This window comes from Eupeodes corollae, chromosome 1 (genome assembly GCF_945859685.1).
Source record: "Eupeodes corollae chromosome 1, idEupCoro1.1, whole genome shotgun sequence".
In the NCBI taxonomy this organism is placed as follows: domain Eukaryota; kingdom Metazoa; phylum Arthropoda; class Insecta; order Diptera; family Syrphidae; genus Eupeodes; species Eupeodes corollae.
In genome coordinates, this window is record NC_079147.1 from 175,536,844 (window position 1) to 175,555,281 (window position 18,438).

General features: G+C 32.7%; 2 protein-coding genes across 6 annotated transcripts in view; one reads left to right on the forward strand and one right to left on the reverse strand.

The window, feature by feature from the left end:
• Window positions 1-18,438, forward strand: part of LOC129954180 (uncharacterized) — a 169,465-nt gene that overhangs the window by 56,945 nt on the left and 94,082 nt on the right. For 2 of the 4 annotated variants that reach the window (XM_056067917.1, XM_056067916.1), the window contains exon 2: window positions 12,238-13,784. The exons of the other annotated variants lie outside the window; for them this stretch is intronic. In XM_056067917.1, coding sequence (XP_055923892.1) covers window positions 12,549-13,784 — 1,236 coding nt within the window. In that variant the 5' untranslated portion in view covers window positions 12,238-12,548. The remainder of the gene's footprint in view (window positions 1-12,237; window positions 13,785-18,438) is intronic. 4 annotated transcript variants of the gene reach the window in all.
• LOC129954182 (sensory neuron membrane protein 1) lies at window positions 1,698-6,383 on the reverse strand. 2 transcript variants are annotated; one of them, XM_056067921.1, is made up of 8 exons: window positions 6,066-6,382; window positions 3,855-4,012; window positions 3,639-3,786; window positions 3,023-3,277; window positions 2,666-2,962; window positions 2,385-2,594; window positions 2,135-2,313; window positions 1,698-2,066 (listed from the first exon to the last, which is right to left on the reverse strand). In XM_056067921.1, the coding sequence occupies exons 1-8, from the start codon at window positions 6,180-6,182 to the stop codon at window positions 1,847-1,849; spliced, it is 1,584 nt and encodes a 527-aa protein (XP_055923896.1). In that variant the 5' UTR covers window positions 6,183-6,382; the 3' UTR covers window positions 1,698-1,846. The 2 variants fall into 2 exon arrangements, with proteins under 2 accessions (XP_055923896.1, XP_055923897.1); XM_056067922.1 differs by lacking the exons at window positions 3,639-3,786; window positions 3,855-4,012 and having other exon boundaries at window positions 6,066-6,383.

Here is an 18,438-nt window from a genome sequence, read left to right on the forward strand (position 1 = left end):
ATCCTTAATGTCAAAAGTATTCTTTCGTTTGTGCAACAGAGAAAAAAAGTATTTTTTTTTTCGACCAGTGAAATCGATTTAAGCTGATCAAAGCGTATCAAAACACCAGCATATGAATTTCTTTTCGTCTGAAAGTAAAACTTAATTTTTATATAGTTTGTCACTTGGGAATTAATTGATAAAATCATAGATTTTATATCACAAACGTTTCCCCAGTTGTGTTGTTAACGCAGTCATCTTTAAAAAATGATAATAAATTTTGTTAGAGAAGTCGATTTGTTTTGTGTTTTGGTATTGAAAATTACCCTATTCAATATGCACACATTTAACCAATAAATTGTGTTTAATTTGAAAAACACTCTTCTTTGTCTTTATCGCCCAGAAAAAGCACCCTTTAAATTTATATTATTTTATTCGAAGCATTTGATTCTTGGTTGCCATGACAAATATGTTTCTATCAATTAATTGGAATATTTTATGGAAAAGTTGCTCCACATACCTCACCCAGAGTAAATATGCTGTTAAAATCAATGTGTTGGAGTATGTTGCTGGAGAATGTGTCATTCATTGTATCTTAACGATTGTTTGGATTCTACAATATTCTTGGTGTAGTAAGATTTTGTTGGTTTCGTCTAACTTTTTGTTATTCAATTTTTCAAATTTGAATGGTTTGATCATCATCATATTTGATCAAGTTTGTTATTTCTATCAGCCATTGCTGATTTCCTTGCGTTACGTTAAAGTTGTTAATTATGTTTGACATGTCCCAGATGCAGATGATTTTTTATTTTCTTTAAAGTGGAAATTACATATGTAAAATTTTCTGATTGAAAAGTTTTTTTTTACAAAAACTTTGCATGGACTGTATTTGTATATTTTATTGTATGTTTCAAATGAGAATTTAGTAGACTATTTCATAATTATGTTTGTTTCAAAGTCTCGGAAAATGTGGTGGACAAAGAAATCATGCTGTCCCGAGCAGGGGGATCTCTCATTGTTCCATTTAGTTAATTAAGAGGCTTATTCTTTAAAGATTGGAAATACCGTACAACTATTTTTTCCTTTTTCTGTTAGTTGATTACTAATAATTATTTTATTTTAAAAGTTTTCAAAATAAACTGTCATTTTTTAATATTCGTTTTTTTTTTTTTGTGAAATCTCCAATATTTTTTTTTAAATATTAAATAATAACCCTTTTTGAGTAGAATTCAAATTACAAAAGATGCTGGGAAGCGACCCACACTGATAACTTCCCATCCTGCCTGTCAATGTGTCTTTTTGATTCAATGGAACGGACCGATTACAAGAACATCCCACAGGAAAGAACATAGACGGTGAAACCAGACGAAATGTCGCACTCATTTTATTCTCTGTCTAATCAATCCGTACCGATTTTCTTCCTTGGTTGCGCAGGGTGTTTAAATTTATATATGTACATATGCCAATACTGACCTCAATTTATACTCTTCGTGAGCTTTTTAAATAGAAGTAGCTAGAAGTAGAAAGCTTTGTACGTGGTTTCCACGTTTTTTTATAGACTTTCAAAATTTGAACTAAGCTATTGCGTTTTTAGAATGTACGCCTTGCTGGGTAATACCGTCAATTTTTCGGACCATTTACTGGCAGGCTGTTATCCTTTTCTAGTTTTTGTACTCACTCAAACGTTTAATTGGCTTGTGTAATAAATTGTTTTCGTATTTACGTTTTTAAACTAATTTTATTTGTTTTAGACTTGTTTTGAACCTAGAATAAATTTTATTGAAAAGTGAACTTTTACTTAAAACGTTAAGTGTGCAATAAGTATAAATAATACATAGTATTGCATTGTATTTATAACACTCAAAGGCTAAAATTTTTTGTCTTCGACATTTTTAACTTCCGAAAGAGGATTTTCTTGTTGGACTTGTTTAATAGGTACGACAGTTGTGGTTTCCGGAGTAGTTTTAACTGGCAATGTTATATCGATGCTCTCAGACTTTTTATAGAAATGATAACCACTAAATATTAAACCAAGAAATCCAAAACTAAGACTTGTCCAACGTATTGCAGAGTTAATTTTTAAACCACTGAAAAAATGTGTATCGTTTAAATAAATAAAAAATCAAATATAAATGTAAGAACAACATAAACTTACAGAAAAAGAGTGTACTTCAACATATTGGTAAAAGTCTTATTCAAAGCTACACTTTCTTGTACCCAAAACAATGGCATAACCAGTTCTTTGACATCTTTCATGGGCTCGATTTTTGGTACTGGCTCAACATCTAAATTGAACTGCAATCGTTTTGCTGCCTGAAATGGTGTCCCAGACGTCTAAGAAGAAGATTAACACCGTGTTAATTTTTTTGAGTACCATAAAACATACGAAAACCGCATGAACTTACAATCTCAAAATCAATGAAAACTGCGTGGTCCTCCTCATTTGGGCTAAGCCCATTAACATTTTCAAGTAGACTTGGATCTCCATGAAAAAAGTGTGGCATTGATGCTATAAGTGGACCTCCGACGCAAGCAAATAAACTCATTGTTCCTTTTAAAGGACACGTATCAATATCTTCAGGATCATCACAAAAGCAATGAAGATTTGGATCAGCCTTGAATTTCGGACAATGTTCGTTTGATCTTTTAGCAATATTCAGCTCTTATTTGGATAAAATTGGCTTACCTTAATGTCGCCCAAATCCAAAAAGTACCTTACTGCTGGCAATCCAGCATATTTTGACTTGGAATGATAAACAGCTCCAAGAGATCTACAGAGATCCGGTGTGAAAGCCCAGAGACCGGCTTCTTTTGACATAAATGGTGGAAAAACCGTGGAATCAGTTCCAATGAATTGATTACATTCGTCTCCAGCCCAAGTGTCCAATTCAGGTTCATCTGCAAAACGGATAACTTTGCCTAGTTTATGTACGTTTTTTACACCGCGACAAACTGTAAAACGGCCTGCGTCACTGTAATTTGCCTTTTAAATGAAATTGAAAGTCATAAAATGTTATATTTTGTCCATAAATAAAATACTCACTCCTCCCAAGAACGAAAATAGAAAATGCGTGTCGTTGACTTGTTTGGCTTGTTTGACTTCCCCAGTATAAAAGGCAGTACAAAGAGCCTTAGAAGCGAATTCTTCCGATGAACAGTCGATATAAAAGCCCCGAAAAAAAAGGTCCATGAACTTAATTTTGAGAATAGCTGATTGATTGGGAAAAACAATTTTAATTGCTTTCGCAACAAGATCAAGCATTGCTGCACGGTCGCGTTGTACAACAATAGCAATTGACTGAAAAAAGTTAACAGTTTCTTAATTAATAATAATTCTACTTAAGTTAAATACGTATATATAAATAAAATACAAATAAAAGGGGATATTGTTATTCTCTTGATTGTGAAGAAATTTATTTTAAAGCAACTTGCAAAACGCTTGACTTTTAAAGTTTTTTTTTGGAAATAATATTTCAGGAGCCGTGCCGGAAAAAATTATTTTAAAGTATTGTTAATTAAAGTTTGTGAGTAAATTTTTTTTTATATTTTAGAAAATATATTTAAATTCGTTTGAAAAATATTTATTATTATTACCCAAAAAAGTTTCTTTAACATTAAAATATACAGAAATTGTTTGGACAGGAAACAATTTATATTACTTGAATCAATGGATGGGGAACTGCTATAAATTCTTCTCCTGTCAATCCATTTGACAAATCTGGTCGGAATATGAATTTGTTCCTCATGTGGTAGGTAACTGAGTCTTCAACAACATCATCATCCAAATCGTATTTATCTTTCCATTCTCTGAAATTTTAAGTGGGACTCGTTACTAGAAACTAATTCTTATTCAAATGATATATCGAATAAATTACTCAAAGTAATATGGTCCAATTTCTTGTAAGTTAGGTTTTCCACCAGATATAACTTCATCTGGATTTGTGATGTTAAAAACATAAATAAGAAAGTCTAGAGGAAATGGTGTACTTTCCCATAATTCACGAATGTCAGTTCCCGGTTTAAGATTGATTTGCTGAAAATTGTTAATTTTTATTTGGCAATAAAACTTAAAATGATAAATCACAAAAAGCTCAGATATAGATATTTAAAGAATTATTACATTTTACTTTTAAAAATTATATGAAATGAACCTTGTTTTTGTATGAATTCCTTAAAATGAAGAAAGATTTTATGAAATTTAGAAAATATAGAGCAATTAAGAATTACATGTTGTTTCTACGGTTATGGCGATAAAACCTTCTAGAAAAGAAAAGTTTAATAAAGTTAAACCTCGAAAGGAATTAGCTTATTTTTATCATACAAAAACACGTTTTCTTCGATCAAACGTCAAGGCGACACGTGAGCCTATATTTGTAAAATACTTAGGTCATCCAAAATGAATGTTCTGAAAACTCCTATTTAAGTTTCAAAAAGGATTATACTCGTCAAATTCATCATTGAAGTTGTATTGAAAAAAAGCTAAAAATTAAAGCAAAAGCTTTATATCAAATTTATTCGGATTACGCAGTAAATTTTAATTCAGTATTCGAAAGCATTTGTTTGGTTGAAGAAATATAGTTAGAACCGAATTTCTTTGGCGGCTAGTTTTTGAGAAACAATTTTTTTAAAAACCGGGAGTGGCCAAGAAAAGTTGAAGTTGTCAAAAAATGGTCGTTTAATAAGTCATATTTAAAAAAAGACAACTTAATCGATAAGTCAACACTCAATTGTATTCCGAGCCTTATTTTATTTTAATTTATTTTGCTATCTAGAGCCGTTATCAGTTCCTTGCATTAATAAGTCTTAAAAAATAGAGTACACAAATGTGTTTCAGGCATCAAATAAAAAGGCTTGTTTTTTAGGCAACAGCCTATAACGACAATGATAATCATATTTTTTATTGTTCGCCAAAAAAAATAAAAGCTCTTCTTAATGTAGAATCACACAAGCATTTAAATACATGTACATAATGCATACATATATACATACATACATGAAATTATTAATCCGATTGACCTTTACACGATTTGTTTTTTTCAAACTTTAAAACGTATGATGTAACTAATGAAACCCTAATTCAAAGCAAAGTTAAATTCTGGTGCAAGGAATTCAATCTTGTAGTTCATGTAGGTTGTAATGCAAGATTGTCATTGTAATATCCTGGCTTGACGAGAATTAATATCAAATTGCATAAAAACAAATTTGTAACAAAGTAATGATCAAGTTAGAAATTACATATTTGTAAAATTCCTCAAAAAAAAAGACTAATCCGTCTGATGAAAATTGTCCACACAACACTTATGAGAAAGCCTTTTTAGAACTAGTAGAACGAGTATAGGATCCCAAAAATACAAAAACAATTTGTGAACAACAATTTTCCACCTAAGACAAAATTATATTTTAGAAATGGCGAAAACAAATGAAAAATTTAATTCATTTTTTCGCTCTCTAAAATATTTGAAAATAACTATCAATTTTGTATCTATCAATTTCTCACAGTCCATATTATGATGTCATTCAATATGTAAGGTTGAATTTAAGATTTGAACATTTCGTTAAAACATACTTTCTAGTTCACTTTTGATTTTTGTATTTATTATTGTATTTTTAACACTTCAGAATTTCTGAAAGTAGTTAGCTTATAGCAAGCTTCAAACTGCAATCATATGTTCAGATCTTACATCCAAAGACGTGATGTGCAATGTAATAGGCGTGAATTATGCATCATCGAAATTTAATCCACAAACATAGTACCGAAAATATTGTTGTGATTTCTCTGAAAAGGAACTTGACGTTTTTGTATCTTAAACATACTTTTTGAACATTTAAATCCCTTTGAACTTTTGTGCTTTGCAAATTATAGTTAAAATCCAAACAAAATTTTGTAAAAGTATCCCACTGAAAAATATATTTTGGTTTAAAAAATAAGAATATATCATTATCTGAGGGTAATTTTCTTCACCTATAATGAAGCAATACTGTAACTAACAACAAATAAAATGCAAAGTATATTGTCATTGTCAAAAGACAAAAAACACAATCTATATACAAATATTTTCATACACTATAATTATGAAATCCAATACCTTTTTAAGCATGAAACTCAAAATCCTTGGGAATAGAACCCAACCAAAAATGATTCCAAATAAAAAAATGCCGCCCGAATACATCATTAACTTATTTCGACTTAATAATAGTCTCATCTTCCTATATTGTTCTTATGATCAACGAGCGGAAAGGTATCTTGGATCTTGCAATACCCTCGTTCTTCTAATCACTTCTGAATCACTTTGTAAACTAAAATTTAAAAAAATATTCCACCTTTGCTTTTGTTCTTAGCCTGGAATTCTCAAAATAAAATTAAAAACTGTCTTAAAAACTTTGTTAACTTTCCAACCTCCTGTGCGTGTAAGTCATGAATGTGTTTTGCCTACTCTATTGCGAAGTACAGTCATTAGAACTGCAAATCGTTATGCCTACATAAGTATATGGCTTGTCATTGACTAAGTTGCAGCCTTCGGCGCACCCCCTTCAATAGTCAATACAATATTTTATCAATGAAACTTTGAATTTCTTCAAATTAGCTCAGAATCTAAAAAAAAAGAAAATTGTTGCAATTGCAGTGCCAGATGGTGCTTTTTCCCTTTCCTAATAAAACATGATTTGTAGTATTGTAAGTATTATTGCAATACTAATTTCAAATTCAAAAGTTAACACCTGGCAAATGTTTCACTATTATAAACCTTACTAGCATTTAAGTAAAAAAAAGTATTGTAATAAGTGACACTGATAAACGTGTCAAATGCAGATGTCAAGGGTTGTTCCCTGCTTAAAATAGATGAACAGATAGATAGATAGATAACTAAATACCTAGATAGATAGATAACTAAATAGATAGATAGATAACTAAATTGATAGATAGATAACTAGGTAGATAACTAAATAGATAACTAGATAGATAACTAAATAGATAGATAACTTAATAGATAGATAGATAAATAGATAGATAGATAAATAGATAGATAGATACTAAAGTTCAACAAAGTAATACTGTGAGCAAAAAGTATGGTGAAATTCTTTTCTCTGACCGCCGCCGACGGGACAAACTGTCAATAAGAATACTTTGTTAAGGTTATGCATCGTTTACGTGATGTTGAAATAACCCAAATTATTGGCGAACAACTCTTGGTTCCTTTATCACGATAATGCCTGATTTAGCTACAGTCGACTGGAAATTCAGAAAATTCAAAAGACCAAAGCGTGGATGGCGACGCTGTGACACAATTAAGGAAATAAAAAGGGAATCGAAAAATGTCTTGAAAGGTTTATCGAAAAAAGATTATTCCAAATAATTCGAGGTGTTTTTTAACGGACGGAAAAGGAATGAAATTGATTCCGAAGAATTGATAAAGAACTTTTATTTTATTCACCTTAATTTTTGATCACGAGAAAAAAAGAAACGAAATTTCTACTTTAAAATTTAAAAGTAAGAAAGAAACTGTGATTTTAAGAACAACTTGAAATTTTTCATTGAAATTTTTCGAGGACCAAAAATTATCTAAGGCATTGAGAGCAGTAGTGGATGGCGTCAATTCTAAACACATACGCCATTTCTGCACCAAATTTGTACAGAAAGCTAAATCAGACATGAACTGCATCCTAGAGAAGCGGAGTCGGCTGGAAATGGCATTAGAGATGATGCGTCAAAAGCAAAGAAATCTAATGACACTTCCGTAATTGCATTTGATCTTATGAAAACCTTGCCAACTGCAGTCATTTCATTTGGTGTGTGCGATTTTAAGAGGCAGTTTTGGACAAATTGCCTAGGTATCTATGACTTGATAAAGAAAAAAGCTTACATGTATATTTGGGATGAGTCGGTTGGACCAAGAGGTCCCCAAGAAATTGGCAGCTGCTTATTGCATTATATTAAACATTTTGTGAATGCCTCAAATATAATTATGTACATAGACCAGTATGGTGGGCAAAATAGGAATATTAAGATGCCCGTTTTGTGCCAATATATTGTTTTGCATAGTGACTATCTTGTAATTAAAATTGATCACAGGCAACGGCCTAGTCACTGATAAAGCTTCGGTTCCCATCGATCACCGAAATAAAGCATCAAAGAGCGTGGTTAGTAGACAGATGGGGACCGTCTCGAAGACTACCGCGTGCTTTTTTCATTTGTTCTTTCTGTCTGTTATTCTTTATCTTCTGTTCTTCTGTCTTGTATTATCGTCTTTTGCTGTTATCACCTTACATAGTCAAGTCGCTCTACTCTGTACATTTATGTGCTGAGTAGTGTGAAATGTAATGTAATATAATGTAATAAAATTGATCACCTATTTCTATTGAGTAGCAACTCTTAATTAACTTGTGATCAAGATTGGTTCATCGAAAAACAAAAGAAGTGTTTAAAAGAAATGTTTGCGACTATGGACTTGTATAAGGTTATAGCAGCAGCAAGAAAGAAGGATCGATTTAAAATTATTTTTATGGATAGATCTGTGATGTTTTCGACGAAACAAATTTAAAGAAATATAACAAATCCAATCTTTTAATGTTTATAAAGAGAGTGGAATGGCTTAAAATTTAATGGCTTCAATTTTTGAAACAGACCCCCTTCAAATTTCTAACAAGTACACCAATAACGAAGACGTGCTTTTTGAAACTGTGATATTAAAAATAGAACATCTAAAATAATCACAGATCTCGAATTACTGTTTCCAAAAGGAAATGCTGTAAGTGAAGCGAAAAAAAAGAAAGATTTACTCGATTTACTAAATTGTATTCTCCCGAGTTATCAGGACTTTTATAAGAACTTGACAACTGTTTCTGCAGGCAGACACGTTAGTTTAGTTGAATACTAACATAATAATGAAGAGTGATAGTTTCATAGCAGTCTTAACTCATAACTTGTTACTATTTTGTACTAAGAAATTCATAATAAAAAAAATTAATAATTTGTATTTTTAATTATTGGGGTAACCAACTTAATTTTTAAAAATTATTTCTGTATCCAAGAAGCAGAAGTGGCGTAAGCCACACAAAATCTAGTAAATCACACAGACAAGATTAAGATCTAAAATAAGATATATTCCTCCAGATATGTCATAGCTGAAGTTTATTAGCCATTATTTTAAATAGGAAACAAATAATAAACAAATGTTTTTCTTTAACCGTGAATTTCTCAATTATTAGAATTTGGGGTTACGCCACTTCTGCCTTCTATATAGTCATAAAGCTACACTTACTTCAAAAGAAATGAATATTTTTAAATTCAGTAGCACAGTGTGACAAAATATTTTTGTAATGCAATTAAATAAATGTTCATTGTTTTATAACATTGTACTTATTAAATAAAAGCTTTTAATATTTTCTAATGCCGAAGTCATCATTGAGAGTTTCTGTTGTTCTCAATAATAATGTACAGCTTATTTTGTCAATGTCTAGGAATCTGTATGCATATACATATGTTTGTTTGCACTTAAATTGTCTCTTTTAATTAAAATTTATTAGCTATTGTAAAAATTAAATTGGTTTCTTTCTTTACAAATTTAAAATAAATTAGAATCCCATATGTAAACAAAAAATTAAAGTATTCAGAAAGAACATTTTTAGCCCAAATGTCTATTAAAAAGTTAGCAATAGAACACTCATCATGATTGACCTAATTTTAGAAAAGTATTCGCAGAATATGGAATTTCTTCTTAATTTGACTATCACCAAAAGTTAAACAGTTAAGCAAAACATGTTGCTTTTAAACCTTAAAAATGTTACCGAAATGATTATTATTGTATTAAAATCTTAAAGCTATCTTAAAGCTAGACACAAATTTTTAAAAAACTAGCGTTATTTTCAAAAACTTAAAAAAAATATCTTACTGGCCCTGTGCGGGTGCTCTGAGTTAATCCATTATGTTATAACTACTGCTTTTCGGCCTAAGAACAATTTTTATACTAAATAACAAGAATTTAATCTAAAACCAAGAAAATTTAAAAAAAAATGTTTTCTTTATCATTATTTTTTATTTTATATAAAATTTAAAACTAAATAAAAAAACTGAAACCCATTGTAATACTTAAGCTCCTTAAAACTAACCAAAAATACTTAAAACTACTTTAAAGTACTTAAAACTACTTACAAACAAGAACAGCAACAGTAACCTTTGTTTTTTTTGTGTTTCTTAAGGATAAATGACATTCTCAATTGGAAGCCACTAAAACTGGTTCTCCTGCTTCACCCTATCTCTTCGGTCCCTATCGGAAATAGTCCTACTGAACCGAAGGCACTTGGCTCGCCTATCTACAGTTTTACGGCTGACTTAGTAGATTAGCGGAACCCCCTTCTTATCATGTATCAGCCCTCTATTGTCTAAATAGAATGAAGCCTCGGTCGGAATGTTGCTACTTAAACCTTAAGCCCCAAAAATTAAGCTGTTAGTCGACGACATCGCTATCGGAAGCTTAAGAAAGAAATTATGTATTCTGTTTATGTTGGCTCTGTTGTATAGAATCTGGTTAGAATAGTTATGTTTGAACTCCGACTCAGGTGTTCTGTGTAGTCCAAGGCAACGTGGAAGACATTGTCTCTCAAACACCCGAATCTTTTCCATCTGAGATGGGACAACGTGAACCATACCGGGGACCCATAGGCAATCATCATAGGCCGGATAAGGGTCATGTAACAAATCACCTTCCCCCTGCTGTCAAGACGACTTCTTAAAAACAACCCTTTTGTCAGGGAAAAAGCTCCCCTAGCTCTGGCCAGAGCTGCACTCATATGTCTGTCGAAATACAAGTACTGATCCAACCAGATGCCAAGGTACTATACTTCACTTTTATTCGCCAGTGGCTGTCGAATTGGCCGAACGGTCACTAGATTTTTCCAGTTCTTTCTCCCATACCTTGAGGAGCCATACAGCGGAGTCCTTAACAGAATAGTTTCCAGTCATCGCAATATCGCTGAATCTTGTCGAAGTCACCCTGCAAAAGTGTCTTGATAACCTCAATTTTTGAGGTCGTTCTGTACGCAATTTGTTCGTCGGCGTACGCTATTGACTGAGTCAGACTTGCTATCAGATCACTGATGTAAATGCTGAATAAGATCGGCGAATTAACCGCTCTCTATTAAAGACCATTTTTAATATCAAAGATTTTGTTAGATGTTACATTGCCAATTTTGACAGTAAACCGTCTACCATTAAGCTAGTCAGAAAGCATATACAACAGTGGTCTACTTATGCCAAGTCAGTTTAACTTTAGATACAGACCCCCTAACCATACGGGCCTTCTCCAAGTCAACCAGACAAGCAACCGTACATTGTCTTTTTGATTTGTTCGACTGGATATCAGAAACAAGCTTAGACGAAGCATGAATATTGGCATGTCCCGCCTTAAAGCCGAACTGATTATCCGGATTTATTTTTTTGTTCTCAGCCCACTTGGACAGAGCTCTATTTTTAAATTTCAGCAGCAGACTTATCGACCGGAGATTTGACGGATTGGAGTTGTCCTTTCCCTTGTACCACAGCTGTTTTTTTTCTAACGGACCGGATAATATGCATTATTCAGAACGTTGTTAAACAGAGTGGTATAAATGTCCACAGCTTCGTCGTAGTACAATGTTGGATATACCATCGACACCTGCTGACTTCTTTTTATTTAATGAATAGAAGATGTGCTGGAGCTCTATCTTCGTGACTAATACAAAAAAAAAACTCATTATATCTTGTTACTGTACTAAATATCACTCTCAAGAAGATCCTTAAAGTTTGATACTATCACAGCTTGAATTGAAACGTGCCAAATTGGTCAAGAACAACAATTTGAATTTTGATTATTTTTCGTTACTAAGTATGATTTGTCTTTCTCTTCCACGTTAATCGTTTATAATAAATAAATAATACAACTTAAGAAAGGAATTGCTTTTTACTTACAACCGTAGTTTTGCTTCTCACTGCATAAGAAGTAACAAAAATAGCATCTTATTAGGATTTATAATTAATTTTGAAGTCATGTTGAATCTAAGATTTTCTTAGTCAGTTTGCATAATTTTGTGTCAAATTTTAGTTTTTACCAAACCAATTATGTATTAATTTTGTAGCATGCCTCAATCAGTTTAATTGTGGCTTAAATTTTCTAAAAGAAAACGAAACCAATATTCATTACCACAGTGAAAAAGTTATACCGACAAAGTTTTCCATGCCATATAATTTTAACAATTATGTAATCAAATTTTACGCTTTCCTTTCAGACATATTTTAAGCAGAACATTTTCTCATCAAAAATACCATCGCTACTTACTTTAATTTAGAAACAGTTATATTACTTCCAACTGTTGCACAGGCATCAACTTTTGTCATCAATGTCGTTCAAATGAATATATTTCCGTGTTTTTTGAAAGTTATACAACTTCAAACTAAATTGTGTTACCAAATGTGATTATATTCAAGTACAAAATAGAATAAGATATAGAAAAATTCCAAGTATTAAACTTTTTTTAAAAGAAATTCATTAAAACCAAATTTAAGTGCATACCTGTAAAAAGCAAACAACTGCCCTTAAATGGAAACAAATTCTGAAGTAATCGACTCCCTTAACCATGGCAAACTTTGTCCATCATCGACAACTGCGGAATCAAATGAAAATAATGAAAGCCCACAAAAACAACGCAAAGCTCCGTTGGCTATTGCTGAGGACATCTTCGAAAATAACTTTGAAGGTAATTTAGATCAAGATGGTTACGAATCAGACTCGGAAAGCGGTAGTGAAGAACCCTCGACAAGCGAAGTACCTGGTCCTCGTGCCGTCTGCTTTCCCCATTACAGTCGTAATTCAATCGAATACGTGAGTAGTAGTGATAGCGACGATGAGGAGGAAATTATTTCAGCAATCAACTTGTCGCCGAATTTAATAACCAAGGAGTCTATGAATAATAATGATTTCCCAGCAACGCGACCTTTTCTCTTGCCTTTTACCGAAAGACGTCGACTTTCTCAATGTAAGGAAGAAGATGAGGAGGACGGTGATAAATTTACTCACAACGGAGACTTAAAAATAGAGAAGCCTCTTTTGCCAACGCCACCTCCTCCACCGCCATTGCCGCACAGAGATAGTGGGGATGTTGAAAAGTTCCGTGAATTAGAACGTCTTCGCCAACAGTTTATGCAAAAAATAGACATAATTAATACCAGCAACATTCAAGCTATTATTGATGTTATGGACAGACGGTCCCCTACTCCACCACCACCACCTCCTCCAGTTCCGGCAATCTTACCGCCCGAAGTAATGGCACAGTTTATGTCACCTAAAGAAGAACCCCAAAATGTTATTGATGATAGGATTTTCGATTTGAGAATAAATGAAGAAGAAGCTCCCCCCAAATCTCCAAGCCCCGAAAAGACTATTTACCGGGGTAAATTCACAGTAACCAAAGCCCTTGAAAGCCAAGATATTCTAAGGCTTAAACCAGAAGCTGAAAAGTTAAAGTCCATGGATTCAAAGTCAAATGCGCACACAATTAGTTTCCCATGTACATCGGGTGGTTATTCCTCGGTACAAACATTATTTTCCCAGAGAAGTTCCGGTAGGTTTCCTCATATGGATAAAAAGTTTTTCGACAAATCACTGGTTGAAATACGTTCGCCAGTGATAAGTAGTAGTTCGCTCGAAAACTGTGATAATAATTCTTTGAAATCGCCTGGAGGTTTCATAAATCATCTTGATGATGTTTGGATTAAAAGACCGGCTTCAAATCATTCGATTAAAGATGAAACAACGGAAGCCCCATCAGAAGAGGATGTAAGTTTTTTTTTAATTGCAAAAGTTGTATGTCCAAAAAGTTCTTTTTTCAGCATATTTCCCGAAACAAATGCACGAATTTAGCATAGTTACAATGGGACTTGTTAAATTTATGTTGCATAACTATATAATCGTTCTCTTTTTTAAGCAATTATGATTAGTCGTCTGTTCTGTTAACTTGTTGATTCTTTTCTTGGTTGGTCTTCTTTATATAAAAGATCTAAGTAAGCTTCTAAATTAAGTCTGGAAATTAATATATTGAGTTGTTATAAGAAGATTAAATTTTTGAAAGTGAGTCAAAATGAAAGCGTGTCATTCGTCGATATTGTTTGAAGGCAAACTCACAAGTGACTTACAAGCTAGGTTTAACACAGTTATTAATATTTGTATTTATTATACTAAAGCTTTTAAGATAAAACTTTTTAAGAGAGTATATTCATATAGTATTAAGTATAATTGTCGTTAGTAAAATAGGTAACTGACAAAAATGTGATGCTTGTTATATAGAGATATGGACATTAAAATAGAAACACAAAATTCAATTTTGTATTGACTTAAAAACGTTTTTTTTCAAGTTTGGTCCTCAATTTCTTATTTATTTCTTTCAAACTAAAATTACCCATTATTTGTAGTAAAATTATAACATAAAATGTTTAAAATTCATAATTGTATAAAAAAGAGGACATTTCATGGTCATTAAAATAGATACAAAGTTAAAAAAAAAAAATTAAATGCAAAGCTATTCTGGATTTAAAAATTATTTTAATATATAGTAGCTTGGCTCTTAGCTTTAATTACAGTGTGACATCTGTTGGACGTTGAGTCAAATAAACGGCGGCATCTATCAATTGAAATATTGTACCACTCCTGTTGAACCATCCACAGTTCGGCTTTATTTTTTTTTAATGTTCCCAACTTCCCATTTTAAATCTCCACCAAAATGTTCTATGGGATTTAAGTCAGGCAATCAGGATGTCCACTCCAATACGCTGATTTTTTGGTCCTTAAAATACTCACATTTGGATGTGTGCTTAGGGTAGTTGTCCTACTAAAGAACACATTTGAGAGACACGTTCTCCGTCCGCATAAGGAAACATCATATCGTTCGTGATATTCACCTTCATATTTTGATCTATTTTTCCCTCAATCAAATGTATTGGTCCAACGTCATACCATGAAAATGAACCCCAAAGTATAATTCTACCGTTACCATTCTTGACCGTTTTCTAGATGTATTTGGGATCCAGTTCTTTTAAATTAAGCCTTCTAAAGGTTTGTCTGCCATCACTTCTGAACAAATGTATCTTTGTTTCGTCCATCCACAAACCATTGTGCCTCCTTGTGACCCACTCCAATCAAAATGATAGTGGGCGAATATAAACCGCGTTGTTATATTTTGTTTTCCTTAGAAAGGTAACCATTCTTGCGATCCTTCTGAGCAAGTTAGCTTCAACAAGTTTTCTACGAACAGTTCTGCAAGTTATTGAAAGCTGTAATTTGTTTTTTATTTCCCTTAAAGACTTGTAATGATCTTTATTTGAAGCGCAAATTATCTTTAAGTCTTCAAGGGTTGTTTTGCTTGGTTTTTTCCGTCAAATGGCTTTTGCAATCAATCTGCTCATTATTCTGGCTATTTCCCTTAAAGATTTTCCCTCACTTTAAAGAACTAAAATGATAGCTTTCTCTTCTAGGGAACAATGCTTACCGCGACTCATATTTTCCTTAGAATTAATTGTAATATTATTATAATAATTTTAATTTACTTCCTAAAGTGAAGTTATTGTTTCATAAAAATGAAAAAAACAATATTAAAAACTAATATTTTTGATACTAGTTAATATTAAGCTCTGTGTTCCAATGCGTTTCTATTTTAATGTCCGCCAAAAACACAGTCTTGCTTAAAGAACGGTTCATCTCCAAATAATCAACAAGGAAAAAAAAATAAAACCCATGTTATTTTAAATAAGAAAGTCTAACTTTTTGATAACGATTAAAACTATTTCTAATTCATATTGTTGTTTTAATTTGGGTTTACTTTTAGCAACTGTCTCTGTGTCTATTTTAATGTCCATGTCTGTAGTAACATTGATATTAACGATATAGTTACATTGATATTAACGATATGTTGACGTCATATTGGTGTAATATTTGAAAGCTCTGTTTAGTTGATTTGCGACTACGAGTACTAAATGTGACATTTGATTGCATAAGAACGTGTGTATATGTAATGGGTGATTTGTTTGGTTTTTTCTTTTTGTAACACTGGTTTTGATAATTCACGGGCATTTCGTGTTTTGTGTTACTATCAAATATATTCAGTTTGGTCTTACACACCAATAATATATCGAGCCCTTAACGCAATTTTATCATGACCGTCATTTTCAATTAGAAAGACAACTTAATTATTAAAATTTGCTTCTAACTCATAGAGCCTTAAAGACTTTTGTCTTGCCTTGTACATTGTACACGTTGTTTCAAGGACCATCAGTAAGCTTTTGATTTGTAGTTTACGATACAATTTATTTTGGCGCCTACGAGAAATTGGCGGGAAGGGCTCTATAAAACCAATGTGCATGTTTGTTAAGAATGTTCATCGCGCCCTTCTTTCATTTTATAGTTAATTATATTGTTACTAAATTTTGCACGACGTTTACATTGTTGATTATTAAAACATCAACACGCTTACGTAGAGTGCAAAATGAGGAAAATATCGCAACTGAATCGGTGCCGTTCGGGGCTTTTCAAAATCTAGCTGGTATAGAAATTGACACTAGACTCCAAAATTTAGACCTTTATTCGTATAATACCGACTAAAATCTTAAAAATAGCCAAAATTGGGCAACTCTTCTGGCAGACGATTCGTTAGTAGAGGGACACCCCAAGGTGGTGTTCTATCCCCTCTACTCTAGAACCTAGTGCAATTCGACAGAAATTTCCAGATTTCTTTACCTCCTAGATCTTTCTGGGAGGATATAACATTCTTAGAATATGGGTCTATTTACTTTTATACAGATGGCTCAAAAACAAAAGATGCGGTTGGTGAAGGTGTGTACTCTGAACGACTAAAATCAAGTCTCTCATTCCGCCTTCCCAATAACTTTAGCATGTTCCAGGCGGAACTTTTGGCGATAAGAATTCTTGTCCTGGCTTCAAGAAAACGTGATATCAACATCTGATATACATACGTGTTTTCTCAGATAGGCTGCTATCAAATCTCTGGACTACAAACTCTATAACAGTCCATAACTGTCGAACATCTCTAATGGAGATGGCACAATGATTTAATATTCACCTTTGCTGGGTGCCAGCCGGGACATAGAGACATCCTAGGTAACTGCTAGGCATATGAACTCGCCAGGAACGGTACAGTGCGGCCCATCCCTAGCATACCAATCGCTACTTGAAAACTGTTGCTTATGCAAGACGCTATAAAGAAGAGGAACAACATCACCACGTGCCAGGTCACAAAAAACATCTGTCCAACACTAGATTTAAAACGTTCAAGGTGCTTGCTCTTTGTAAGCAGATCGCATATAAGCTCGATAATAGGTGTCATAACCATAACGCCACTACGCGTATTCTCAAATGACTTTTGCAGAAGCTGTATGGACGAGGAAGAGGAGGAAACAGTTCTTCATCTTCTCTGTACATGCCTTGCTCTGGCTCGAAAACACAAGAATTACCTAGGAGAATTCTTCTTTAACGATCTAAACTATCTAAATCATATCAGCATAATCAACCTCTCACGTTTAGTAAGGGACTCTAGCTGGTTCCATTGAGCTTAGGAGGAAGCCTCAAAATTCATGTGGTATCCCAATGGGCCATTAAACTGGCCTAAGTGTGTCCGTTTTCATCTTGGACAACCACTTTAACCTAACCTAAGCATGACAAAATTTGACTTAGCGGATGGATCATTTTGAAAGCCCAGCCACGGCCATAAGTTGGCTTGTTTTTAGCAATTTTGCCCCGAGCTTTTCGGTCAAAATAGCCCTCTTATGAGTTGTGGAAAATATTTTGTTTCTTACCATATTTCGAAATGTAGAACATCTACCGATTTAATTCAAAATAGTCTTTACTGCTAGATTCAGCTCCAAGTAAGTTTTTTTTTTCTTTTATCCATGGATTAATTGAACTCGGAAAATGTTTCGTTTTTGTCTAGCGTGTATCTTTGTTTGTTTAGTGCATGTATGCATATATAGATATATATAACTTAAAATACACTGGTTCAGTCTTGTGGTCGGGAGCTGTTTTTTTTACTTTGGAGTTGGTCCTGTACTTTGGCTCTTAAATATCATGGATCATGGGGAAAACTACAAAACATCATGATTCGATACGGTGAGATTCCATTCAATTATTGGAATTTCAATAATAGGTTTGGAAAGCAAAAAACATAAACATAAATGCGCTATGAGTCGTGGTTGAGGAATTATTGAAAACATTGCTTGCGGTGCTACCACTATAAAAAATGGATTCACAACAAAATATTAACAAATTACTTACTTTAAGTTTTCATTTATTTTTTGCTTTTAAACTAATATTTTTCGATTACTTTCTTTAAGTTTTCATTTGAATGATATTTTTGATCCCTTAATTAGTATAATATTTTACCTTTTCTCAATATTTTTATGTACAAATACATTTTACGGAGTTTAAT